The sequence below is a fragment of the Ambystoma mexicanum genome, chromosome 8 (genome assembly GCF_040938575.1).
Source record: "Ambystoma mexicanum isolate Mex_15411 chromosome 8, UKY_AmexF1_1, whole genome shotgun sequence".
In the NCBI taxonomy this organism is placed as follows: Eukaryota; Metazoa; Chordata; class Amphibia; order Caudata; family Ambystomatidae; genus Ambystoma; species Ambystoma mexicanum.
The window spans coordinates 150,554,161-150,581,655 of record NC_090929.1 but is presented as its reverse complement, the minus strand read 5'-3'; the positions used below and the strand labels follow the sequence as shown (position 1 = coordinate 150,581,655).

The window sequence follows — 27,495 nt, the reverse complement described above, 5'->3', positions numbered from 1 at the left end:
GACTGGCCCACACTAGCATTTTACATTTTTTGGTACAGGCATTGCAGTATAGGCCAGTCCGAGCCTAGCGGCTCCTCCATAAAGGCGAGGGGACGCCGACCCAGTGGCCCCTCACCCATTATGGAGGAGCTAAGGAGCCAACCCAGTGAAACCGTGAGCACTCCCTCAGCTTCTTTTTTTCCAGCTGATGGAGTGCTCCCGGGCGGGCTGAACTGGTGTTTCCCTTTGACAGTTCAGTTCAGTTCCCCAGCAGCACATGCTCACTGAGCCATGCAAGTGCTGGGGCGTTTTGCTTCGCCAGCATTGCATAGCTCATTGGAAATGCTGGCTGGGGCACTGCATGTCTGTATGTCCGAGGAGGAGCTCCTGCGCCTCCTCGCACATACGGACAGAGTAGCCTGGAGCAGGGCGTTTCAGCACCCACACGCAGGCCAATGCAGAAGGTACGTTTATGTTCATTGTTTTTATTTAAACATGTGTATGGATGCGTGTATGCTTATGTTATGAGTGATTGTATTGTGATGGATGCTCGTGTGAATGATAGTGATTGCTGTATAAATGTGCAGCCCCTTGCATACACACATAATCATGTTGATTGTGTTAGGCCCAGTGGGGGACAGGGATGGTATCTTTAAAAAACATTCACAGGGGGAAACCCACCCTTGATTGTTTCTGGCTCCCTCACTATGCTCGGTCGCTATGGCATTTTTGGGGGAAGTAGTTATGCCCCTCCACTTAAAAACATCACCAGCCGCCACTGGCCCTCAGACTGTGTTGGAAACGGGATGGGGGAACCCAGGTACTATGGTGGAAGCACAATGGGCAGGAACCATTGGATAGTGGTGGGAGCAGAGTGGGGAGAGCCCAGGGTGTGTGATGGGGTGTGGAGATACCAGGGTCTGGGTAGGAGTGCGATGAGGGAGCCCAGCGACTGTGATGGGAGCAGTTGACGTAGCGCAATATATACTGTCCATTTGGAATTTCTGGGGTGTCCCGACCTGCCCAAATTTTGCTTTAGGGGGCCCCGGCCAAAAAAGTTTGAAGACCACCGCTCTAAGGTCTGCACTTGCGCTCTGTTCGTCAGATCAATTTCTTCAGTTATTTGGGACTTTGGAGCTTCTCTGTAACTATCGCCCTTCTGCAGTTTCTGAAGGAAGCCTTTGAGGTGGTCTTGACCTTTTGATTGTTAAGCATCCACTGTTGGACTAAGAAGAGATGAATGGAATGTATTGGTAACGCAGTTTATATCGAATCCTTTGTATTGAATGACATGTACATCGAATTTTTTAACTTGAAAACATTTATAGTGAATCTATTTAGGGTGGGGTAATGGGTAAAATATGTTTTGGAAATGTTCGGGATGGGTTTTTAGGGGTGGGAAACGGAGGGGGGTCGATTGGGGGTCGGTTTTTTAAAAAATGTTTTAAATGCTTTCTCTATAAAGGTTTTGAAGATAAGATTCGATGTATATGTCATTCAAATGATTCGATATAAAGACATGTAACCAAATGTATTGTTTAATGTTTTGTTTTAAACCATTAAAAAAAATATAGCGCTTGCCCCGCAGCGCTTTTACATAGAAAATATTTACATACAATATCACCCAACTAAAGTTGGTATTCCTTTATCGACCACGGAAGGATGAAAGACTGAGTTGGCCTTACCGGGATGCAAACATGCGACCTACAGATCGCACCAGTGCGTGCTGAACCAGCTGAGCTTTCTTACCGACTAAGAACCCATCTAGAGGAAAGTGTAAAATGTTAAAGGTGGCTCAATGCATATGAAGCGCGTTCTCAACGAGCTGAGCTATTTTATGGCATAAGTAGCAGGTGCGAGAGCAACCGTCTTGGGTGGCAATCCTGAGTTGCTGATTGAGTCCTAGCCGAGGGGCCCGTGTTTGAATGGGCTTGGGCTGTAGCCTACAAGGGAAAAAAACGTTGAATATCTTCAAAATACGGTCTCAGGATGGGTTGAAAAACTATCTAAACAATTTAATTAAGCACCAGTGTTGGGTCCAGAGCGCTTTTTTTCGGCACCCATCCTCCCTGGGTATGCCTGGCAGCCGCCCTGTGCGGACCCGCTGTGAGGTGGCGTTGTGGGCTTCTCGGCGCCGCATTCCCTCGTGACGTCCTCGCGGAGTGCTGGGAATCCAGATGTTGGCGGCTGCCGGGTCGTCGCTGGGAGCGGGGAGGGGGGCGAGTCACGGGGAGTGCAGCGCGCTGGCGGCGCCGCCAGATGTAGGATCCAGAAGACGGCTCTCCGACAGCGTGGCATCGCCTCTGCGTCCGGCCAGGATGGGCAACTCCAGCTCGGCAGCCGAGGTCTGCTGCGTGGCACGGGTACGTAAGGGCCTCCTCTTACCTGTACCTTCAATGCATGCGGGCGAGAGGGGTGAATTGGCAGTGTAAGAAACTGGGCGTGTACCGAGGATGGAAAGGATGGGACTGGAATTGGGTTCCTTATTTTTTCACAGCTCACAATCCTATAATTAGTAATTAAAGCTCCAATTGCCGTCGAGTCGCATGTGTCTCTAATTGCAACGAAGATGAGCGAAACTATAAAACAATATATATTAGTATATTTTTTTTAAATTTTTTTTTATTTAAAAAGGTTCCTTATTTCACTGTTTTCCGGCAGAGCTTAAATTCGTGGATTCGTTTGAAGCTGGGTGTCGTGAGTCGGGAAGTGTGGCGGCCCCTCCGTTGGGAGGGGCCGCATAAAAATGACATTCTAGCGACTTTGGGGCGAGTACTGCTGCGTGTGCCCTTTGCATGGGCGTAATTTTAGGGGGGGTGCGGGGGTGTTTGTCCCTACCCCAACTTTCATGGCACACTATTTTTTTTTGTCCCCATTCATTTGGCTGGGGCACCTTTTCTTCAGATGTCATGCCCCCCCCCCCCAACATTTTCTGCAAAGTTACTCCATTGGCCCTTTGCCAGTGTACCATTGCGATGTCACCTCAGTACAGCCCGCCCCCTTGGGTGCATGCATAACGATGGCAAATAACATGTGTATGGAAATGTTGCGAGTCACGTAAAGAAGCAGTGGGGTCTCTGGTTTTACATGTGGGTGTGTATACAGGGTACACAATGTGCACGGGTGCCTGGCTAGTTATATTTGACTCTTGGATACGAAGAATTGAAGTGCTGGGTGGTGGGGTGGGGTGGGGGGGGGGCAGTGCTGAATTTGTGTGGGTGTTTGCCAGGGTTCAGCTCCGACACTTCTTGTCTCCGAATCCGATTGAATATGAAGTAATGTTAGCCAGAGCATCCCTCAACCCCAGTGAGCAGGAGCAAGCTGTAGTTTAACCCCAAATACTGAGGGGAGCAGCTGTGGGTGGAGGCAGCAATGGTGGGGAACTGCCTTCCCAAAGCGTCACAAGCGTGCTAGAAAATATTTGGGATTTTATTACAAATTATGCACCGGCGGGTAGTGGGATTGAAAATTGAATGGCGCAACTGGTTTCATCCTAAAGGTTCTATGCTCAAGTGGGCCTGTACACATTTTGCTATGTGGTAGGGCAGTGTACTGCGCACGGGTGAATTCAGCTAATTGCACAGGTTCATCTCCCACCCCCCCCCCCCCCCCCCCCCAATAACCGTACCGTTGGACTGCGAGTAGCTTCACCAATTGCCTACAGGGAGCGACAGTCCCTGATGCGTACATTGTTAGCCCTTCTTTTATTTTGGGTATTCTTGGGTTCTTTGGAGGTTTCAAGGCCGACGAGGCAATATCCTGCGCCCAGCGTCCACCGCCTCTGGTTTTAAATGTGTCTCACTGCAGGCCCTCTTTGGTGGCAGGGATCACATATACCCCCTAAAAAAGTACTGTGATCCCTGTCAGGCGACTGGGTAGCCGGAAGCATGGTGCACGAGGACCACTCGTGAGCAGTATAAATATCCTTTAACATGAACACGCGTCGATGGGGTGCAGAGTTCGAAATTAAGACTGGATACGCAAGAGCTAAAGGCAGCTCCTGGGTATTCGGCAAAAACCAGTGAGCAGGCGCTGGGGAACCAGGAGCCTCGTGCATAGCGTTCCGCGAGTCGTACTTGCACACGCTACGGAGCCATCGTATCCATTACTTATGACCCCTTATGCTTTAAATGCCATCAATTTTGCCACTGTGTTTTAATGCTTATATTTTATTAAGCTGGTCACAGGGCAGAGTGAGTTGAGCGCTCGCCCCTGATATGTGTGCAGCGTGCTGTGGCAGGTCTTTCTGAGGTTGATCAATTAAGTACCACTCCGTGGGATAATACAGTCTTCAGTTATTTCAGCACTCTTGAGGCTTGTGGGTGTGCAGCGCTATGTAAGAAATGTAGGATTATTGTCCCCAACACACAGAGTTAATGTCTAATAGGAATGTCTGTTTGGCATCAGTTATCTTGGAGAGCCAAAAGTAGCTCCTGGTAGCTGTTGATGTTAAGCTAACCAGGCGCTTCTAGGCTGCAAGCAGATGAATAGCTCCCAGCTCCCCTCCCTTTTGATCCCTGGCGTGCGGATGCGGCAAGTTGGCGCCGGAGTGGGTTGAATGGGCAAAAGAATGAGGTCCTTCTTGCACTGCCGTTTTCTCAGTTGGTTGGAATATTTTCTTCCTCAAACAGTCGCCTCTACTCGCTACACTCTACTCTACTGGAACCCATACTAACCACCTACCTGTCCAAATGCTGCTTCTACAGGGGCTTGAACTGAGAACGTGTGCTGTCGTGAGTGGAGTTTTGTAATTTTATTCCCAGGGGTGCACTCTGGCATCGTCTGTAGACCAAACCTTCCATCCTGTGAAACACCGTGTGATGGATCCTTCAGGAGCAGCTCCCTGGATGGATTTGAGCATTTTAAGCTGGCTTCTGCTCTAGAAGCCCCTGCAGAATCCTGTAAGCAGGTTGGACACAATCCCTTTTCCTTCTTCCGCAAAGCAATCCGTTCGCAGCCACCTTTGAGTTTGCTTATCATATTCAGAAAAGTGCTCCTCTTCCTCGCGCCCCCAACCCGCAGGAGTGCATTCAAATAGTCCTAGCAACTATGCGGAAGAGGGCTAGAGCCCCTCCGGGTTAAGAGGTCATCCAGGTCTCCTGACTATGTGGACTAACCTAGTTCTGCTTGGCTGTACTGCCAACAAGGTGGTAAAATGCAGAGGTATGCATTAACTTCAAAAAGAACCATTTCGGAAAGTTGTAAAAGGTAATTGAACTGTTAACAGTAAAACAATAAAAGTAGTTGAACTCGGTTCCTGATGGTTCCCGCTCACTTCAAACTCTACAAATACTATACATGCTCGGGGGCAAGTGACCACGCCTCTTGCTCTGGGACTTTTTGGGATGAAGCTTCATTAAATGGTAATGTAAGAAGTGAAGATTTTACTTTTTATTCTCGCTTGTCCCCTTCACCAAGTTGTGTGATTCTGGCAATTTTCTGAGTCTCATGCCCTACTGCACCAATTAGTATAACTTGGGAACAGATTATCACTAACATCAATGGCAGTTTGAAAAATTGACATGTAAATTATATCTTGGTACTGCCACACACAACTGAACTTTGTCTGGCATGTACCCCCTCTTTTTATGTGTTCAATAAACAGTTTCTTGACACTTTTTTCTTTCTTTCTTTCATGTTGACTCTCCCGAAGTGACTCCAGTGGGAGCCCGTGACTGTCCTGCTCTTGGGAACACTGTGCATTGATGAGAAGAGCTTCTGTGGCTCCGGGTGGAGGGGGGGGTGGCTGCCCGCCAAGAATGGCTATAAATAGAACTCTCTCCCCTCCCCCATCCATGAGAATGACAGCGCATGGCATGAGATTTTCACCCTTTTGGCAGAACCCCTGTCTGAAAACATGTTTTGTATTTAAAAATCTTCAGTAGCTCGGCGCTCACAAACATTTGTCCTCGTAAGAGACTATTTTAGATAAGAGATCTCGAAAACGAAAGTGCTGGTTTTATGTTTACTAAAAAAAAAACTGTCGTGAAGAACAAAGATGTTTGTGCAAGATTCTGATGTGACAGCCAGTTATTTGCAAGGAGGCATCCGTTTTGGCTTGTGTATGTATTGGGCATTCGCCAGGCACTACTATTACATGCCCATGTACACTTGCCCTTTTGCAGCTGGCACCATTGATGGGCAGTTAACTACAGCATTGCCTTGCAACTGCATTTCCCCTCGCTACTGAAAAGCCCAACCTGTTGGCATTGCCAATGCTTGTTGTGTAGTGCTTCGTGCCAGATTCCTCCTGCTTCCAAGTTGTGCCTTTACTGACTTGATGGTACTCTGGTGTACTTTCATCCTTGTGGGGGTCAATAAACTAGTCTTCTTTTGGGTGGTGTGTTGGAGCCCATTGAAGTCGATGGGCGTGTCTTGGGATTGCTATGAGGGGGAACTGGGAGCACGGCGGGTCACGCATGTCACGTGGGCTGAGTTATGCAGGCCCATGTTGTCCCTTCCAGGATTCGAACTTGCGGGGTGCAGGCTGGACCCGCAAGTACTTATTCCATGACCGCTCCACTTGGCTGGCGTAACTCGGATAACAAGTTTGATATGCCATCTCTTGTTTAGAGGTAGTATAAGTAAGTGTTGCCTTACCTTTAAGGGTGTACGAGCAAGGACTTAAGACTTGCAAGTACGCAAGGTGTTGACGGCTAGAGAAAAGGCTACACGGGGCACTTTGTCCTTGTCTCTCATTGGCGTCTGTTTTGAAGTTTCAGACCCATTAAATGATAGAAGTGTTATATCTTATGGCATTTATAAAGTGCCAGTACACAAATGTTTCTAGGCGCGTCAAGACAAGGAGTAGGAAACAAAGAGGATAAAACAACGATCTTGCTAGGCCTTGTGTCAATCAGAACGTGCAAATGCAGGGAAGAGGCAGGGGGCAGGGAAAGTGAGAAGTGCGGGCAACTCAATAAGTGCAGAGAGAAGGAACTGTAGGGTTGCAGGTACAGACCCTTTAGTGCTGCGGGAGCCCAGAGGCACTGCAAGGGCAACTGGACATGCAGGAGCCTGGTTCCGTGTTCAGAGGGTGACCAGGTGATCAGTGTGCGGAGCAGAAAGGGAGAGGAAGAGAGAAAGCAGAAGTGAAAAGGAAGGTCTTTAGTTGCTTCCAGAACCGGAGGTGCTTCTGCTCCAGTTTGAGAGAGGAAGGGAGGCTGTTCCAGAGGGAGGCCCCAGCCGAGAAGATGGATCTGCCCCCCAACTCTTTGCTTGGCGAAGCGTCTGACTCAGAGTTGGAGGTGGATGAGCGGAGAGCTTGAGAAGGAAGATGTTTTTGAAGAGAAAGTTGGCGGTAGTGCAGTCCCAGGCCTCAGAAAGCCTTGTGGACAATACAAAGGGTCTTGAACAAGCTTGATCCATGCAGCCATGGGGAGCCAGTGAAGAGATTTCAGAGCTGGAGAGATCCGATCCCTGGGCTTGAGGCCAAGGCCAAGTCTTGCAGTCCTATTAAGTTGTAAAGGACGAAGAGTAGAGGCAGGCAGATTTAGAAAGATGCTGTTGCAGTAGTCCAGCCTAGAGAGGACCAGTGCTCTGGAGACAGTGAGCTTCTGGGTGAAAGTGAGAAAAGGAAGAATACCTCTAAGGAGGTGCAGTTGATATCTGACTTCTTAGAGACGTTGGAGATGGAAGGAGAGGGTGGAGTTGAAGATGACACCAAGATTCGTAGCCTCCCAGGAAGGAGCAGGAAGAGGGCCCAGAGTGGAGGGAGCAGGTGTACCGATGAGGAGGGTCTGTCTTACTGGCATTAAGGTAATGCTCATTGGTGGCACACTATTCCTGAATTGCGCCATTCTGGTATGAGAGAAGGAGCAGAGGTGGCTGAGGGGAGCCTGAAAGAGTTGGGTGTCACCCGCATAACACTGAAAATTGGAGCAGAAAGTATCGATGCGGTGGGCAAGAGGTGCCAGGTAATGGTTGAAAAGTCAGAGAGAAAGGTTAGACCCATGGGGAACACCGCAAGGAAATATATGAAGAAAACCCCCCAGTTGGACGGGAGTATCGGTCGATGAGAAAGGAGTACAACCAGGCCAGGGCCTGATCAGTGATACCCATGTTGTCACGGAGGCAATTGAGCAGGATGGCATGGTTGACTGTATCAAAAGCAGAGGATAGATTGAGGAGAATGAGGACAGAAGGACGATTGGAGTCCACATTGGAGAGCAGGTCTTCATGGGTGTTCAGGAGAGCAGTTTCTGTGCTTCTGGTAGCTCTGAAGCCAGACTGGAGGCCGTGGAGACCACCAACAGATTCAGTATGCAGATTAAGTGGCTCAATTTTTGAAGGGCCCCTCCTCTTTACACCACTTCTGGAGCCCTTCTTCCACCCCTAAGAGTACAGCCAAAACTACTGTCCATCTGAGAACTGTTGATTATGAAGTTATTGTTCCAAGCCACCTTGGAACCTCCTTAAGCTTTGCTGACACTGGCTTAGTAGCACATTGCCTCATTGCAGACTGGGATATTCGGGTGAGAACCGGCTCCTTTCTCCCCAAAGCTGCTATTCAGAAATGGAGAGTTGCGCAATGCTTCATCCACTCCTCAAATACTTATCCTGCTGAACACTCCCACCTTCCAAACCTATGAAGATGACCCACGATTGCCATTCTGGCACTGCTGACCACTGGGAGACCTACATCCCTTGCCCACCCGCCTGCTCCAGATCCAGGACTGGCTTATGGGGTCATCTACTCTGGCACTGCCAAACCTTCTCACCCCCTGCCCCTCTTTCCTGCCTCAGGGTTCCCTCTCTCCAGCAAAGAACGTGGGAGTCATTTTTGAGCTGTAGGGGTGTTACACAGAGGTTTATACTTACAAGTATTCAAATAGACTCTTGTACTCAAGGCTTCTTGAGTACAAGAGTCACAGTCAGTTAGAAAACATTCACTAGAAGGAGGCAATCTATATCACACAAATATACTTTAGTACTCCACAATATCAGTTTCTAAGGCATTTAGACTACTTTGGAGGAGCAAATGGCATTCAGAGCATTTGAAGTAGGAGCAAAAAGGCTCAAGTTAATACAACTAATATTACAGTTACTCTTAAACAGTGCAAATAGTTTGAGTCCCCCAGAGGAGTTGATTCAATGCAATAGGTTAGGCCAAAGTCAATTGGCTAAAGTCTTGTATGGGATAAAGCAGCTCTGGAAGTTAAACAGAAAATTCTTTGCCAAAGTTCTCGGTAGTTCATAAAAGAGAGATTCATATGTTGGGTCACAAGCTGACTAGGCCTACAAGTTGCCAAATTTTCAAGCACTTTCGTAGTGAGATGTAAGGTCTCTCGGTCGGGCTTTCAAAGTACCTTACAGTGAAGAAAAAGATGCAGCTGCAGACGTCTGTTCCTGGCAGTTCCTGCAGATCTTGCTGTTCCTGAGCCTCAGTCGTGAGGACAAGAGGGAGGACGTCGGGGGACTCCTGCACTGTAACTGGTCAAAAAGTTGGCAAAGGCAAATCTTCAATTCCGGTAGCTGTAGTCGAGCACACAAACTGGTGTCCTTGTCCCTGGCTATTCGGTTTCCTGCAGGCACTCTGAGGAAAATACAACCAGCTCAGAGAATGGTATCCAGGTGGCTTAAAAGTTGATTGGGGCCACCAACTCAAAGGGAGAATGTCACGACCCTCGCCCAAACCCCCCTTCTGGCAAACTCATTGGCCAGGTGGAGTCCGGACTCGTGCCTCTAGAGCCTGGCATCCTCTTCAAAAGCCCTCATGGGGCCAGTCCTGGCGTCTATGGTGCTAGGCTCATACACCATGAACAACAATGTGCTTGGGAACTACTTTAATGTATTGTCAGCCAACATGGAGGCATCCACATAGCTTGGTACCTAAGAACCAAGCTATGCGGTCTAGTGTTTTGGGTGTGGCAGGCCTGGAACTACTTTCCCTGGTACTACTTTCCCTGGGCTATATAAACCACACTGACTGCAGAACATGCTTCGTGTTACTTTGCAGCTTGCAATGTGACGCTCACTGTGTCCAGCTATTCCCTCGGAGAAGCAGAACTTGCAAGGAGACAAAAGGAACATCATTAGCAGCAGCATCTTACCTGCAGTCTTCATCTTTAAACACTCGCAGCTACTGAGAACAGCTTCCTCGAATCTGCACGCCTCCCGGACAGACCGACCTGAAAGAGGAAGATAGAGGCAACATTAAAGAAAGCTGTAGAGACATTTACAAATTACGAACTGCTCAAAAGGCTTACCTGGCTGGTTGCCTCTCGGCTGGCACCACTCCGGACATTCCACCCGCGCTGAAGAACACCGCAACCTACAAGGAAGGAAAACCCAGGTTAGCAAAGGCAACACTTTGCAGCGCTGCGCATAGCGCTTACTTACCGCATCATAGCGCTCTTAATGCTCCCATCATTTACCAGCGGGGCTCAACCAAGCCAGTTCGCCGCGCTGAAGCTCCGCATACCTAAGGGAGAAAAAAGACGTTTTAAACAAAGAAAGGCATGCAGGATAGCAACAAAACTATAAGACCTACCTGAACAATATCAAACAGGCCGGCGTCATTGAAGTAACTGGACCGCACTCGCCCATGAAAGACAACGCGCCCCTGCAAAGAAGGCAGGACGGAGAGCATGCCTAATTCTACCACAAGGTGAGGAGAGGGCGCCAGAGGGACTGAAGGCATACGGGGGTGGAGGGAGGATACTTACCCCAGTCAGTCAGTCTTGAACACAGTCCTGTATTTTCAGGCAGAACCTTCCCCACAGACCACATTAGGGCAAAGCTGAGAAGCATACCAGTGAGTAACCCGGCTGCGTGGCGTCCCTGTGGATACCAGGTGAGCGTAACAGAGAAGCTGTCCTTGAAGGGCTTCTCTGTTGAGATGAACTTGGCGATTCCGACCTTCACGGGGCAAACCAACGGTCCAGGAGTTGCAGCAGCCTTCTGCTTCCAGCTCGTCTTCGGTTCTTTCGTTCCAGTGGTCGACTCTGCCTTCCAAGCCAAGAGACTCACCTTTTTATCCCGTTTCTCCCCCACTCATTCCAGCCTAGCTGCCGCTCGCCCTGCAGGGTGGCTGTCCTTGCCGGACAGTTAGCCAGCCGATCACACCAGAGTGCATTTGGGTCTCCTAGGAGACTAAGCACAGGAAGTTTCGGGCACCTCCCTCACTTCCTGCCCACCCCAGACACTCGGGCGCCAGAGGCGGTCTTCAGTCATGAAGCCTGCCAAAGGCGTAGGAACAAAGGGACCAGACCTGGTTTGGTGCGCAGAGACAAACTCTAGAAGGACCTTTCCAAAAAGAAATGGTGAAAAAAGAAGACCGGGACCCGTTTAAACAAAGGAGGCTCAGACGCCATCTTGAAAAACATGGCTCCTGCAATTTAACGCTACCGGTGTTCATGGTCGGGTAAAATCATGGTAGTTTGTCGTAAAACCACTGCCACCAGCCATGTTGAGAGGAAAGGGTAGCATTTGACTGCTACATACATTTCTAGACATAGGGGTTACGAGGTAACCTCTCCAGCACTCTATAGTAAGATAGGTTGTGCTGGGTCTAGGAATTTGAAAAGACTAGTAAAGTCAATTTCACTTTACTTTCTCTGGGAAACAGTAGTTTATCCCAAAGAAGGTATTAAACCTTGGGACAGCATGAAGGGCTCCCCTGTGCCACTGCACGGCGGGTGCTGTGTGACATGCATGAAAAGATGATGCCTATGGAGTTGTCTAAAACTCCATAATCCAAGAACACAAGGGTAAAACGCATTCAAAATACATGAGAGTGGGGAAAAAAAGGCTCCCACTCTCTCAGGTAAAAAAAAAAATCGAGTCCTCCAAATCCAGCAAAGTTGCTGGGGGTCTCTAAGGTGGAGGGAATTGGCACATTTCCGAGAATGTTCAAGAGTGGAAGGTTGAGTCCAAGTGAGATGGTGTCCTCACTCCTTCACTGTTGTAACTGCCTCTCCCCGGGCTCCCTCCACTCCAGGCTATTCAGGACAAGGCAGCCAGGCTAACCCTTGCCTTGGAACCACAGCATCACATCACACCTACACACCCACACACTTTCTAAAACTGGACAGGCCTACTCCCACCAAAGGCGAAGAAATGCCTCCACCAGTCTCTTGGGGTCTGCTGGATTCAGGACCTGAGTGGTTGGGTCCTTCAAGAAAAACGAATGTGGGTGGGTCTGCCAGTTGCCAGGATGAACCACTCTATAGAATTGGTTAAAAGAATATATATATATATCTAAGAAAGTTGCAAGCTACTAGCCAGCCAAAAGTCACTCGCCCACTAAATTCTCTATATACACACAGCACACCATTTCTTACTCGCCAAGAGTCCAATATCCCTCGCCAGTGTATGCGTTGTCTGTTCTGCCTCCCATAGAAATGACGACGCCCACCCTTACTGAAGCAAACCGCCTGCACAGAGCATGTTGATGTCAACCCGAGTGCTAGAACCAAACCGCAAAGTACTGTTTGGAGGACCTGATTGAGAAAATGTAGTAGGGAATGCGTTCTTGTGCTGGGGTGCTGCTAGGTCTGGAAAAGATTCGGGGCTATGCTAATGTCAGGACTGTGGGCTAGCTAGCCTTTTGGCTGTAGCCCCTGAGATTCTATCGGGGGCTACAACCAAAAGACCTGGGGCTATAGCCCCTTAAATCCTCCCCCCCCCTAGCAGCGCCTCTGGTGGAGGTCATGTAAGTGCAGAACATTGACAGCCAGTAATTTCCCCCCTCCCCTCTTTCCTCCTTCACCTCATACCCTTCTTTCAAATTACATGTGGAGAGATGGCCTGGGCCGCGCCCTCCAAATGAGCATGTTCTGAAATGCCAGCGGCTGAAGGGCCTTCCTGCTACGTTCCACTTGAGTGCGGAAGTAACCGTGTGGCGTGGCCAGCCACAGCGCTTTATTACTAGCTCAGGGAGGCAGTTTGTTTTGCAAACTGTATAGTAGAAATGAATTCGTACTTTGGACTGAAGTTCCTATTCGTGTGTACAGTGCTCTTCGCTTTCTGATGGCAATATACTGCAACATAGCGTACCGCATTGTTGGCAGATGGTTGGGGGAGTAGGAATTGTGGGAGGGGGCGGTGTCTTGTGTTGACAAAACTCATTTTAATGTTTTTGATTTGTCTACCATGCCATCAAATGTGACCGACCTCCGATTAACAGATTCAATTTCCCTTCTTAAAGTTCTGGACACACCACGTGGCACACACAACAAAAACTGGCACATTTGCATTGAGCCTGGGCCTGAGAAACCACTTATATTCACAGTTTCCCCAAATTGTCGTCCGAAAAAATGTACGGCCATTGATTTATTTGCATGGGGAAATGAATCCTTTTCTACCTCGCCCGCTCAATTTAAAGTACTCAAAGAGGCGTATTTCAGGGGTTTGAGCCCAGATTTGCATAGCAGTGTTACAGATCATCAATAATTGAGAACTCTTTGCCCCGCCCTCTTGCAACCCATTTCAAAACACAAGCACTTCCTAACTAACCCTGCTTATGGCTTCGTGCAGGGGTGTTGCTAGGTCAGGAAAAGATCCGGGGCTAAGCTAATGTCGGGACTGGCGGGATTCGGGGCTAGCTATAGCCTTTTGGTTGTAGCCCCTGAGCTTCTAATCCAGGGCTACAACCAAGAGACACGAGGCTATAGCCCCCCCCACCCCCCCCCAGCAACGTCTCTGGCCTCGTGCGTTCTGTGAATTCCTCTCTCATGGCTACGCCATGTTTACACACTAATTTCACAGTAATGGCGTAGTGTTCATCCTGGTTAAAATACGTGTTTGCCTTTTCTTAAACCTATTTGAGTGCGACATGTTAAAGAATTATAAAGTTAAAGCCTGAAATCTGATTAAGTGGAATGGACTTTGAAACTGGTGCACGCTTCTCTTCTGCAGGCCTCAGGCCTCGGCCATTTTACACCTCACCCCTATCCTGTTTGTTTACAATTGGTGAATGAAATTCATAGGGCGGTTATTGCTGAAATAAAAAAATAAAAAACTGTGGAAATGCACAACGCCCATTCCCTTTACAGCGGGATCTGTAACCTTTGGATCGCCGGGTGTTTTAGAGTAAAATTGCCACCAGGCTGGTCAATTGTGGGGTGATGGGAGTTGCAGTCCAAAACATGTGTGTCGCGGCTGGTGGCATTCTCGCTGATGTGGAGAATAGAACTCCGTTTTTACAAATTTGTGAACGAGATCAGATGTTTGCGCATGTTGCTGTTCCCTTGCACCTAATTCTCACAGCTGGCAGAGAGCACTTGATGGCACGATTGCAAAGGTTGCCCTGACCGGATTGTTGCCAACCTCGTCAAACAGCACGCCTAGTTGGCAAACACGGTGTGGGATGGGATGCAAACATCAAATGCAGCATTTATTTGCTCAGTGTGTGTATTGCCTTCTGATCCCCCTGTGAAATGTAATGCATGGCCAGCAGCACCAGGCAAACTTCCAAAAACGCCAATCTATCCAGGCCTCCTTTCGTACATCTCTAATCCTCCATTCTAAGGACATTCCTGCAAATAAAATATCTACGGTTGGATGGCGCAGCTATGGATGCTGATTTAGCAGGTGTTTGCCAAATTCAGGCATTTTAATGTAAAATGATCAGGAATTTCAAACCCCAGTAAAATTTGCTACCAGGATTGACAAATGCTATTGTGCATTATTACCCAGCAAGGTCAATGAACTTGTAAAATGCAAGCTCATTCGCCCTCGCCCAGGACTTGCCTGCCCAGGAAGGCTCTGACCTCTGAGTTCTTTCCACGACTGGTCGCCATGGAAAGGGAGAAGGGCTTCGAGAAAAATTGCATTAGTACCCAAGTATGACGTATCGGGTACTAATGGCAATATGACCCTCGGGGTGGTGGGGCGTGGCTGGGGGGGAGGGGTGCTTCCTTAAAGTGCTTGCTTCACTGGGGCTTCTAACTATGACGACAGCAGCATTATGGCCAAATTCTCCAACCGCAAGGCTGTTGGCAATATCCTGCACTGGTGATCCCTAATGAGGGTGAACCCGGGTATGTTGTCCTGGTAGCCTTGCAAAATGTCTGTCTTGGGTTGATTAAGCTATGTATAAAGTAGCACTGCCCTCTTAGACAAAGACAATTTCCTGGAGAAAAAGGTTTGCATTTGAGCTAATTTACATACCGACAATGCCTTGCTATCGTGGCTCAGAACGGGAGGTGAACTTCCAGAGATGGCTACTAGGTGGTGGTTTGGAATGTGTGACTTCGCTCACATGGACTTGCCTTTTTATATAACAGGTTGGGACGAGGAAACGGGGGGGCTAAGTGGGGCAAGCCACCCCCCACCATATAAAGTGTTCATTTTTCGATATGTTGGTTTCACTAAAATGTACCTAGTCAAAAATGTTTTCGTTAAAATCCCATGTATCCATACAATATTAGGACGTGCGAATATTGAACGAAAAAAAATAATCTGATCTCCAGGAAATGCTGTTTTGGAGATTAGATTGGTTTCTTAGAATTCAGTCAATTATGTATTCTAGTCCCTGCACCCCCACCTCCAATGGAAACCATTTTCCAATGTGAACCATGACCTGAAACGTGTCTTGAAATGTTGCAGAGGGGAAGATGGAAGTGGGTACTGTTTAGACTGGACCATGTTTGCTGAGGTGCTTTACAAATGAAATAATAAATGAATGCCGCAATACCTTGCATTTTAGGGTTTCCCTTTTAATGACCTGCCTAGTACACTACTCCACGGACAAGCCTAGGCGCTCTGAAACTGCTACGGTGGTGAGTTGGCGCTATATAGTAGCCTATTCCCGTAACTCCTAAACTTTAGTTTGGAGACGCAGCCGCATTCCTGGTAATGATGCACGTTGGGAAACCGGATATTTCAGGATGGTGGGTGGCTGGGTGGGGGAGGGGAGTCAGGAATTCAGGAGCAACCAAGACTTGGGAGAAAATGGGAGTTGAAAGAAAACACATGGGTTTCCTAATCTGTTTCCAGCAGAAAGAATGTCTGAAAATGGAGAAACCTAATTGGTGGGGGAGGAGGGGCGGGAGAGACTGGGAGGGGGATAGAGTTGCAGTTAAATCCTGCTTTGATGCTGCTAGGTCCTAAAGCCTGCAAATTGTGTCTCCCCTTTTTCACATGTGACTCTGGAAACTGCAATGATAATGTTCACGGCTATTGCGCAATACTTCGGTCCCTTTTTATTACAGTGCTGTGCGAGTCAATGGAAATCTTCTTGAACTGGCCAGTGTCTGTCTGCTCACGGCGCTCAGGCATTGTTCTCGCTGGGAGGTGGAGTAGATGCCCAGCAAACCGTTCAGACTTCATCCCCAGTTCCACCCCTTGAATGAGCTTGGGTTCATTTCTTCTCGTTAGAGCAAGTCTCTGTGATGTCAACCAGTGTAAGATCTGTCCCTGTGAATTGCAGGGCTTGTAGTTTATTTTATTTATTTAAAAAATCTTTTCCTTTCCCACTTTAAATTTAGGAAAAATACAAATCTCATTCAATGGGACTCTACTAGGACTGGATGGCTTTCTCACGAAGGAATGGCGGAAACTTGAGGAATCTGCATTGGTTTTCCTTAGCCGCTTTGACCGACTCCTTGCTGGCGGCAATGTACCAAGCATGGGGTATTCTTTGACCCAGCACTTTATTTGAAACTTACCAAAGGCTGCTGTATGGTAGCACAGTTCAACCTTCCAATTAGCAAGGTTTTTATCTGGAGCTTAAGGACTATTTCCACCCGCTGCTTAGTGCTGACATTACCCAATGTACTGCTATACTGTATCGACATGTGAACAATGAAGTCCTGAGTCGGTGCTACCGGACCCAAGCTTGTGAGGTGCAGGCTGGCCTCGCGTCTGATGCAAGCACTTAAGGCATGAGCTAGACTCCTGAACAGCTGGCCCAGAACATCTCTTGTTTTGTGAATTCCCATTAGTTGGGTCTAATGCACAAACCTTTCTAGTTGTAGCTACGGTACTCTGTAAATCTGGCCTTTGTTGACCAACTCCAGGCCTCGAGTGCCGGAAACCTGACGGATTTTCAGGATAGCCCTCATTAATATTAATGAGCAAACATGCGCATTTAGAATCATTGTATGCAAATGTATCTCATGCATATTAATGAGGTGTATCCTGAAAGTCCGACATGGATCCGGGCCTGGAGTTGGACAACCCTGATTGTTGTGCTCCTGACAATAACGGAGCTGTAAAGCAAAGTGATGGACTGATATCACTGAAGGATGGTGAACCTTGGAACGGGCTGAGAAGTCCTCTGGCAGCATTTGTGAGCTTTAATCTACATTTCAAAATAATTGTTGAAAATCCTGCATTTCACAGCACAGGTTTTGGAAGAGCCTGGATAAGAATCCTTTGCTATTGTAGGTCTTTCCAGCGGGGGAAAACCTCTTTTCAAACACTTCATGATCTGCTACAGCCTATAGCAAAGATGTCTCCCAGACACTTCTGTGCACCCATCGGAAAAAGTTGAGTGCATTGTGTGACTGACCGGCCGGCAAAACGCTCAAGGTTGTGTAATGTAGGTTTTTCTTGTTTCACCATGAGGTTATCAGAAATGGCTGTATTTTGAATGATGTTTGGCTTGCGTCTCCGCTTCTCTTTTGGGATATTCCCAACATGCCCCAGAATGCAATATCGCAGCAATGGAATCGTTCTCCTCTCGTAATCGTTTTGGTTATTCTTTAATGCTTTGACCATGCTGTCCAGAATGCGATGTCAGGTCGATCTTTCCCTCACAATGTCTTATGGAAGCTTTGGTACTTTTTACTACATATCCTAGAAAGCGGCATCCGGGCTCTTTTCTCAGTCTTCTAGATTTTTTGGTTCTTTCACTACGCGGCGTCTATTGGTGAGCTCTTACATTCAGGGTCTCTGTTGCCCCTCTTCCTTCTCCTGGCACTTATGCTTCATTTGCGATCTTGCAGTGTATGCCATCTTTCCAGCCTCTCGCGGCGCAGAGTCTCTTCCTCACCAGGCAGATCGTGTCCCTCCAGATCTCACGTCGTGTCCTGGTCCTCAGACTTCCTGGTGCCATCGCAAGTATTCATTTCTCCTTGAGCAATGCCAGCTAACTGGATTCTGTCTCATCGGGGCCTGTTTTCTGACTTCACAAGACTGTCTCCTGCACTCCAACCCTATTTAGCAAGAAGGGTTCTCAAGTACAAGGCCCCACCCGTGTTTACGCCCCAACCGAAGCCAGAGCGCCAGATCCTCTGGGCACTTGGGCCATTACGCCTCAGAGCTGCAAACCTCTATTTTCTCTGTGGTGCATCTTCAGGTCCCCAAAGCCCCTCCCAACTGCCCCCCTCAACTCCCCCCCCCCCAATACTTTGCCTTTCTCCGTCTAATTCTTTCATGTCACTAGTAGGAACTGCACTTGTGGTTCTACTGCAGTATTGATCCTTCTGTCCCAGCATGCTCTGTTTCTGACCTCTAGTCGCTTGGTGTAGGGAAGGGAGCCTAGGAGCCTCCGGCTGCCATCTTGGATCACATGCTTCTTTATCGCGGTGTGGTCGGAGGCTGACGTCTGTTCTTGTTCAGGGTGGCAGGCGGGGTTTGATGTCCTCACATAAGTGGGCCACAAATGTGTCCCAGCACACACTGGCAAATGAGCCTATTTACACTGTCAATCCCCACACAATGCAATCTTTCTGCGTCTGGCACACTCAGCTGGGCACCGCTGAGCAGGCTGTTGGGTCTTGGTGCATGTACTGTCTCTTTAAAACTAAGTGGCCTACTCTGCCCACAGTTCCACCCCGCCCCTCCCTCCCAATCGGTCTTGAGGCATCGCCCAGTATAGATAAGCCTCCACTGAACAAGACTTGGAGATATTGGGTACATTGACATCATATAGCTACCATGTGTTCATAAAGCATTTTGGCCCAGTGGTCCGTTTAAACTCTCAACATTGACGAATCCGGCTCTACCGAAATGTGGACTTGATCAGCGTCCAATGGTAACTTGCTTGTACTTCCGTATCAAAGTAGCAGTCTGGGTGGCCAAAGGAGTGATCCGCTCGACGCCCAAAGGTTGAAGGCCACATTCTCTTGGACCGGTTGCTGGGTACATCCAGTACTTTTGGTTTCGTGCATGGTCTTCATGCCGATTCCAGGATCCACAGCGCTCTGATGGACACCTCTTCAGAATGGCCTTTGTTTTCTGTTTAACTTATTTTCTATTTATTTATTTTTTAAACTTTTCCTCCAGTTTCCTATTTATTTGTAGTCCAAATGCTCCTCATTTGAGATTAGTTTAAACGCTGTCCTTTTGACCTTTGTTTGGGAAATCGAGCCGTAGAGTCCCATTTGAATACAGAGACTGTTTTTGTAGAAAATCGACAATGCCCTTTGCACGAGTACTCGTGTTTTGTCCACCCACCTGTTCCCCTTTTTATTAAACTTTTTTATTAACTTTTTCGGCAGCTGGCTACAGATTCTTTCGCCTACCATCTCGGATCAGAAAGCACTAAACCATAGACCCGTTTCGACTGTAGCTCTCCGCAAAGTGGAAACGGGTCTAAAATCATTGAAGTCCTGGCCTTGCCTGGACTCTTTGGTCTGACCTTGTGCCTTCCCATTGGGGATGGGCTTTCTTGACGATGGACCTGCTAAATTCCTAGAGACTCGCTGGGTTCATGCACCAATTGAATTCCAGCATGCACCCAACACTAGCTACTGAAATAGCCACTGATGCGGTACACACCAAACCCAGACATGGCATGTATCGCAGTGATTATGCTCAATTCACCTGGCCGGCTCTGCGCCTGACTGTACGTAATTGCTGCAGTAGACTATTCCATGTTCTATGTCGTGTCAAAAGTATGGTGTACCGGAAACCCAGTACTGTGTAGCAGAGCACTTCCAGACAGCCCATAGTACTATAAGACCACACCTGTGGCATGTTTGCATTTGGCAAATGTGTGATCTAAACTTTCTATAGAATCGCAGGTCAATCCGATCGAGCTACAGTATGTTTCTAAGTTCCAAAGGAGTGTGGGCGTCCCTCTACTGAGAACGAACATGGGTCCACTACCCTGTTCTATGGAATGTCTTCCACTCAGCATGGTCTACAGCCACGTCTTAGCTCACTGCACCCTTCACAGAGGAGAAATAACCATCTGCATATCAGTCTCTGTCCCACCCGCAAGAGCAGTCCAGCACCGCAATGCTAGGCAATTCTCCTCTGAACAAGGACAACCGACTAGACCAACGCGCGTGTCTGGGGCTGCTGTTGGTACTCTTGTTCAGAGGAGAATTGCCAGGCATTTTGGTGCTGGACTGCCCATGCGGGTGGGACAGAGACTGATATGCAAATAGATATTTCTCCTCTGAAAGGTACAGTGAGCTAAAACGTGGTTGTAGACCCTCCTGAGTGGGCACCTTCCCATAGAATGGGTTATTTGGCCGTGTTCGTTCTCGGTAGATGAGTTTCCAGACCTTTTTGTGAACTGTTTCTAAGGTCACCTCAAATTCTTGCAATTACTTCTCTAGATTGGAATAATCCATAAGCACATATGTAGGCGTCCCACTATTTCTAATTGAAAATCACTACAAATATTACAGAACGCAGCCGCTAGGCTTTGTATAAAGGACTCCAGAGAGCGTGTGTCACCACCATTAAGACCTGGTCTAGTTTAACATTCTCTGTTTAGCCCAAAAATACTTTGATGGAGTCGGACCTCCCTTTCGTACAGCCGTTTAACAGACCTCTGTGATCAGCGAGGATGCAAGGAGTCCATCGGCAGGCGCTCGCTCCTCTTATCTGACGCCTTACCAATGGAATAGTGTACCTACAAGTCTGTGTTCTCGAGAATCATGTCTACTTTAGAAACCAGGCTCTCTTAATCTCCTTCTCTTAACTTCTCAGTACACAATCCAACACTATATACCATGCCCTTCCCCCTATGACTGTAAGGCAACCGGTTGCTTCCCGACGCTAGGTCCGCGCTCCATAAAAACCCTACTAATAATAATAGTGTTTGCTGGTGGATTGCTAGGATGGGCACCAGCAATCTGGTGTGAGCGCGGCTAGAAGTAGCAGCTAATCGTGGCTATATGCCGCGCAGAATAGATGGTACGTTAGGAAATGAGCAGATTTGGGGTGGAGGGCGGGGCATATTGATGACCAGTGGGACTTTTCCCACCTATGCAGCACCTCGGGGGTGGGGGGGGGGTGGGTGAAAGAGATGCAAGGTTTTGACTTTGCTGATTTATTGGGCATTATGATCTATTATATGCATGTTCTGATACACCTGCATTATTAAGCGACCGTCTAAAGGCTGTGTCCGCCTTCACTCTCCGGTGAAGACGGGCACCTCTCGAAGAGATCCAGATGGGGCATCACTGATTTGGAGACTGGCACCCATCGTGAGCTGATTGCCTGCACAGCATGTGACTCCTGTCGCCATATTCCAGAACATTGACATTAGTTCAAGTGCAAAGACTGGAGCAAAAAACTGCCCCAGTGGAAAATTTCCTTCAATGCATTTTTGCACCGGTGTAAGGGAGGAGGGGAGGGGGTAGTCTAGGGATAGGCTAAAGGGGGCCCTGGTTAAAAAATGCATTGAAATCTGGATTCATGACCGAGTTTTAACTGAACTCGAAATCAAATTATGCCTTTTTTTAAATCGTTAAACGCAGTTTGTGCTTTTTGGAAGTATACGATTTGTGTGCTTTTGGAGAAAAAAAATGCAAAGCATTTCTCTTATTTCAACAGGATTTTACGGTCCTTTTTATAGTTTGAAGCGTTCCATTTGGAGAACTCCATCCCAGCTGTGCAGGACAGTGGAGCCAAACTCGCCACACTTTTCTTGGCGGACGCTTAGATTTTTTTTGGTGGTTTTGTGGGCTGCAGGGAGAAAAAAAAAACGAATGGAAAGAGAGAAGGAATGTTCTCCCAGAGACTGATGAGAAACGAATGTTGGACAAAAGGAAGGACGCAAGGTCCCCCAGCCTTGAATGGATTCCATCTTTTGCAAGCTGAAGGGGCTCGTTTTGGGGTACACATGGTGTGGGGAAGTCTCCTTTGGATAACGGAAGGTTGTCCTATAGCGAAACCATATGATGGTATACTTGAAAGCCTAATGTGTATCCCATCAACGGCCCTGTTCCATAAAACGTGATGTATAGCTGGGAAGGGGCAACCTTTGTCTACACGAGAATGACCGGCAACATGTTTTTGAGGTAAAAAGAAATTATCCATTGCCGTGTGCAAAATTTGACCTAGCGACTGGCTAGTGAGATTTAGCTCTAGGCGAGTACGAAATGGTGTGTGCCCCCCCCCCCCCCCCCCCGCCATCTCCAGTGGGTGATTTCGCTGCGGTTTATCGTTTTTGGCGCATCACTTTATTATTCCCCAAGCATACTCCCTGCCCCACACTAAGGGGCAAAAGGCAAAGTAAAAAATGGCAGTGATACGTTAACACCTTGAGGTCTGCCTTTGGCCAGCAAAAGCGCATTTAAAGTGCTACTGCCTTTAGTTTGAGAACACTGGTGCCTCCATAGGGAATATTTGCAAAGTATTAGCACTTTCATTGTGGAGGTAATTAGCTGCAGCTCATCGCAGGATAGGCTGACAGCAGCTGCAAGTTTGTGTGGGGGTGTGTGTTAAATGGGGGGATGGAGTTTGGGAAGGGGGGTGCATGGTTGTATGGGCTGACTTGCCTGTTCCCGACAGGAAAAAAATGGCAGCCTTCTGCTGCTTGGTGCCCTCGGAACGTGGATAATACGTAAAGCCTGTATTACAAGCTACCCGATTGGTTAGCAGCTCATATGATACCCTTCCGGGTTGATCATACAACTTAATTTGCATTCGAGCGATTGTCAAAACAATTGTGCAGTGTGGCAGAACCCGTGAGGGGAGGGGAGGGGAGGGGGGACAGCCTTTGTACTCCCTTGTCGATCATCTGCCTCCTACATTACACAGGTATAGATGATTTTATCATGTTGCTGCTTTTGAATTATTTTTCATGTTTCTAACCAACTATACGACTGAAGCTTGGGAACAAACGATTGTTGAAGGCACGAATTCTTCAAGAAAAGTCCATTCAGACGCATAGGAGTGAAAACGAAATAACTATTTGATTTGCGCTCATCTCCAATTTCCATTGGAACTAACACTCCAGCTCAACAAAACGTATCTGGCACACGTTTCATTTCAGCATCTGGCAAAGTCTCTAAAATGCTGTCATGGAGTTTAACCCTATTGGTTTCTTTTTGGTTTTGGCGCTTTGATGGTGTAAGCCGCCTTGCCAAAAACCAATGTTACTGTACAAAAAAAGGGAGTTTGGCAGCAGTGTGTGGCGTTGTCATGGCAACTTGCTGATGCTTGGCTGAAGAAAAATCTCTGAAGCACCAGCCGGGATTTCACCCTCTCGCTCGCGTCTGGCGGCTGCCTGCTGTTGCAGTGGATCTGTGTGGCACTCCGAAGTTGGAGCAATGCACAGAGGTAGATGGCCGTTAGTATGCACCAATTAATTAATTTTCAGTTGAACTCCTGGTAGATTATGCTTAAAGTCCGCTGCAGAGTGATCTGTTTTCTGCTCTCTTCCAAGGTCCCGTCCGGTAGTGCCTCCCAGGCAGATATGGAGAGCGGCTTCCCGTAGATACTGATTTTAACGGAATGCTACCAACAATGGGTGGGTGGTGGCTAGAGGTGATATTGGTTCGGGTAAATGGAAGGTATATTTCTTTTATTTCAGACTCTGTGGCACCTGGATGTAGGCAGATGACCAGTAGAAGCACGGGTTGCCCTGGTGCTGCTGGCTTTGACTAGTGAACGGACTGTTGCTCTGGCACAGCCCTCCCTTCTTATGTAGTGCCGAGGGATGACCGCGTGCAGAGCTGATGCAAAGTGGAGTTTCCAAAATGTTTCGTGCCCTGGAGCCGAGCACAAAAAATGCTGAGGACGTTTTGAGTTAGTTGAGTGTATTTTAGTATAAGGAAGTGTGTGTGAGGAGGGCGATTTCCCCAGTTGTAAAGGTGGAGCAAGGGAGGGGAGTGGTCCCTGTCCCCCCACCCCCTGTGTTCAACTATCATTTTTTTTTATTGTGTTCAGTTTATTGCAAACCTTTCACATAACAAAGTTAAGAGATCGGAACAATTAATACTGTCAATGGTTGGAAGAGAGGGTTAACAACACCACGTTCACTCTATGGCATCCTGCAGTATCCCCTTCATCCCTTATTAGAGGTGGAAGCAGGGGTGGACTGGGAACAAAAAGAGGCCCAGGAAAATAATTTTAAAGTGGCCCTATATTACATATTTTCAGCAAGTTCAACCATTTTCCTATGGGCTCATTTTGAAATACCACACAAAAGAGGCCCAGGGTGAGGGGCCCACCGGGAAATCTCCAGAGTCCCCAATAGGCCAGTCCAGCCCTGGGTGGAAGACTCTATCTAAGAACTTTATTCCCGCAAACACTAAAACCGTTATCATCCACCGACAATGTACTAACCCTCCACGAATGTCCCGAAGTATGATGGTCTCAAAATGTTTAGTGCAGGACAAGTAGTTATTATGCATTTTTAGTGTTTCCTTTGACTGTACCCACACACAATCATTCTAGCCCCCTTGTTTTCGAGAAAACAAAAGTTGCATAGAGGTTCAATCTCTGACATGAGAACTGGTTCCGATAATAGGATCTCGTAAACTTCACTATATGTATTTCATGGTGGTGTTCATTCGAGCTACAAAAGGGAGGTCTAAGGCCAATTTGTACCAGCTCCTCTTATTTTGGGTTTCGATCCAGTCCTAACATCTAAGCTTTTGCTTGACTCCTATACGCTTCTTAATCAATTTCTCCATTGACTTATCAAGAGCCTTTAAGCAATTTACACATTTCTTGCCAGAAGGTTTGAGGTCTCAACTCCACTTCACGATTTTAGAATTTTATATGGAAGGGTGGAGACTGGCATGGCTAATTTGCACACCAAAGTCAAAGATTTCTAAAGAGAAACTGAATATAGGGATTGGAGCCCAAATTTGTATCTAATGGTCACATCGGAAAGGCTCTTTGGAAGGTCCTTCTTCCAAAATAGCTCCTCCCAGATATTCCAGGACAGGTTTAAGCCTGCCTCCACTCCATATGTTAAGATTGGTACAACCTTCTAGTTATAAAAGGTCAAAAATAGGCGTTAATGAACATTTGCCATACCTCTTGCGCAGGAGAACCCTTTGAACAGCTGGCATCTTGGTTTTTAATTCCAAGACCCAAGGTTTTTCACTCTGGATTTTGGTCAATTGGATTCTCAAATAAAGAATACCCTCATCGTCCTGTTAAAGAGCCGTGAAAGAAGGTGCATTTGTGGCCTATGGGAATTCTGCCCCCAGGAGCGCTTACTTCCAGTTTCCTACCCATGGATCCTCGAAGGGATCCCATGGCCACCGTGAGACTCTGCCATGGGTGATCTCCAAGACGCATGGGTGTAGTGCGCAGGCCTATGATCCCCGCACCCAGGTCAATGGAAGGGACGTGAGTAACAGACTAAAAGGGAAATGAAGTGTATTGGGAAGCAGTGGTAGCCGATCAGACTGCGAGGTCGCTCTACCCCCCTCCCTCTTGCTCCCCCATCTCACTCCACCCCTCCCCCTCTTTCTCTCTCCCTCCTCTTTCTTTCTTTCTCTCTCCCCTCTCTCTTCCTCCACTCTTATCTATCTTCTTTCTTTCCAAATAACTTCAGTAAACACCAAAACTATTGGCATTGACACTGCTTGTTTTTCACAGGTCTGAAAGAGGCAGAGGACAGGTGTAGGTATTTGGTGACCCCAAGAGGCAGCCCATACAAAACTCCTGATTTTCTATTTTGAAACCCACTCTAGTAACTAGTTTTCCTTCTGGAGGAGCGCACCGTCCTTTTCCCTGCAGTGTTGTACATTTCCTGGTAATTCCTGAGTACTGCTAACTTAACAATGACACTCCTGCTAATATGGGTGGGTGTGTCACAATGCTTTATTTTTATTTGATAATTGTGGCGCATTGTAAAGCGCGCGCACACGCCCCAACGACCGTGCTGTGGTGTTGCCCCTTTAAGAATGTGTCTTGACTATCAATTAAAGAAGCCTCCACCTGCGCGTGTGCCAGAACGGTGGGAGACTCCATAAATGGCACTTCTGCCTCATGTCTCATTTATTGGGCCTGCAGGCTGATGCCGTGCGACCACAGTACTGCAGCCACCGCTGATCAGGGTGCTCCCAGATCAGTCGGTGTAACCTGGCAGCCCCCGTCAACTGATGTCCAGCCATGTCATCACGGCAATCGAGGTGATCCCTGCAACTTGTCGGGTCCGTGTGCCCACGGCAATATGGTTAGGGTACCCCCCCAGCAACTTTTGGACTGGCCCGTGAGCCCACGAGCCAGGTGCAACACGTGCGCACTCCACCCTTCCCCTCTCAAAGCATGCTTTTAAAGGACGTGCCCATGAATGAGGAGTAAGTGAAGTCCTGGAACAACCATCCCTCACCCATCCCTGCAAGAGGAGGGGTTAGGGGAGCGCATATGAAAGGAACCGGGTGCATGAGGAAGTGTTGTTTAAAGAATGTTCTGAAATCCTTTAGAACTTGCAATAACTCACTTTTGTTGGCAAAGGCATTTGAAAAGAACTGTTTTATTTGGGGCATTGCTTACCGGACAATGCGGAGTAACTTGTAGATTAATCCCTAAAGTCAGAAAAGCAGCCCTGGTTTCTTCAAAACAGAAATTCTTCCACCCCCAGTATGCAATTTCATCCATTTACAGCTTTTGTCAGAAAGGACATGCTCTACTGGGGTGGGGTCGGCTGTGATTGGTAGCCTGCTGACAGACGTAAAGAACGTAAATCCTGAATCTTTCATCGCTACCCTGCATCCGGTCACTGACTGGGGTTGCGTAACTATCTCCAGGTGCTCTAGGCTGAGTAGTGTGGGCTCCCTTTGCTCCCATTACCTGATCCCTACCTAAGCAATAACATAGCAGACCAATTTGGTTTGTGGAAAAGCTATAGGCCGTAGGCATTTTATTTTCTTACAGAAAATACATAACAAAAAAAACCAATAACACAATTATTTGCTTTTGGGCACCTTGTGTCCAGTTTTGGAGTTGCCCAAGGCTCCTCCTGAGTCTTTGTTACCCTTGGGCCTCCTTTCCTGGGCACATCCCGCCTACGACTTTCTTGGACCGTGTACCGAAAGAAAGTACTCGGCGTTCCGGCTCCTGCCTGTTTCATCCTTCTTCCGTTATTTTTGTAGGGTGGGGTGGGTGGCAAACGTTTTTCCTTTCCCTTTTCCAGGCCCTAGGAGCTTACCCGAGAGAGGTGAGCTCCTTACCTGGTTTGTCATGCCTCTTCCTTCCTGGGGTTACTTATACCCCTAATCCCTTTTGTTCTTCCCTTGGGGGCCGGGCTTCCCCCGGCCACCTGCTGTTACCCCTCACACCTTTCCCAGGTGCCATTTCCTGCCCTTCCTGGGCCTTTTGTGCTTCGGGTGCCATTTGGACGCCCCTCCCTATGGCTTTCGCGCCGTTCCCACCCCCACCCCGTGCCTAAACTCCCAGGCCCTCCATCGGCCCGTATTT

At 48.0% G+C, this 27,495-nt stretch overlaps 1 protein-coding gene across 3 annotated transcripts in view; it reads left to right on the top strand.

Moving 5' to 3' along the window:
* Positions 1–27,495, top strand: part of GSN (gelsolin) — a 291,591-nt gene that overhangs the window by 36,119 nt on the left and 227,977 nt on the right. The window contains exon 1 of one of the 3 annotated variants that reach the window (XM_069609517.1): positions 2,160–2,342. The exons of the other annotated variants lie outside the window; for them this stretch is intronic. Within the exon in view, the coding sequence (XP_069465618.1) occupies positions 2,298–2,342 (45 nt within the window). The 5' untranslated portion in view covers positions 2,160–2,297. Of the gene's footprint in view, positions 1–2,159; positions 2,343–27,495 lie in introns of those variants that run through there. 3 annotated transcript variants of the gene reach the window in all.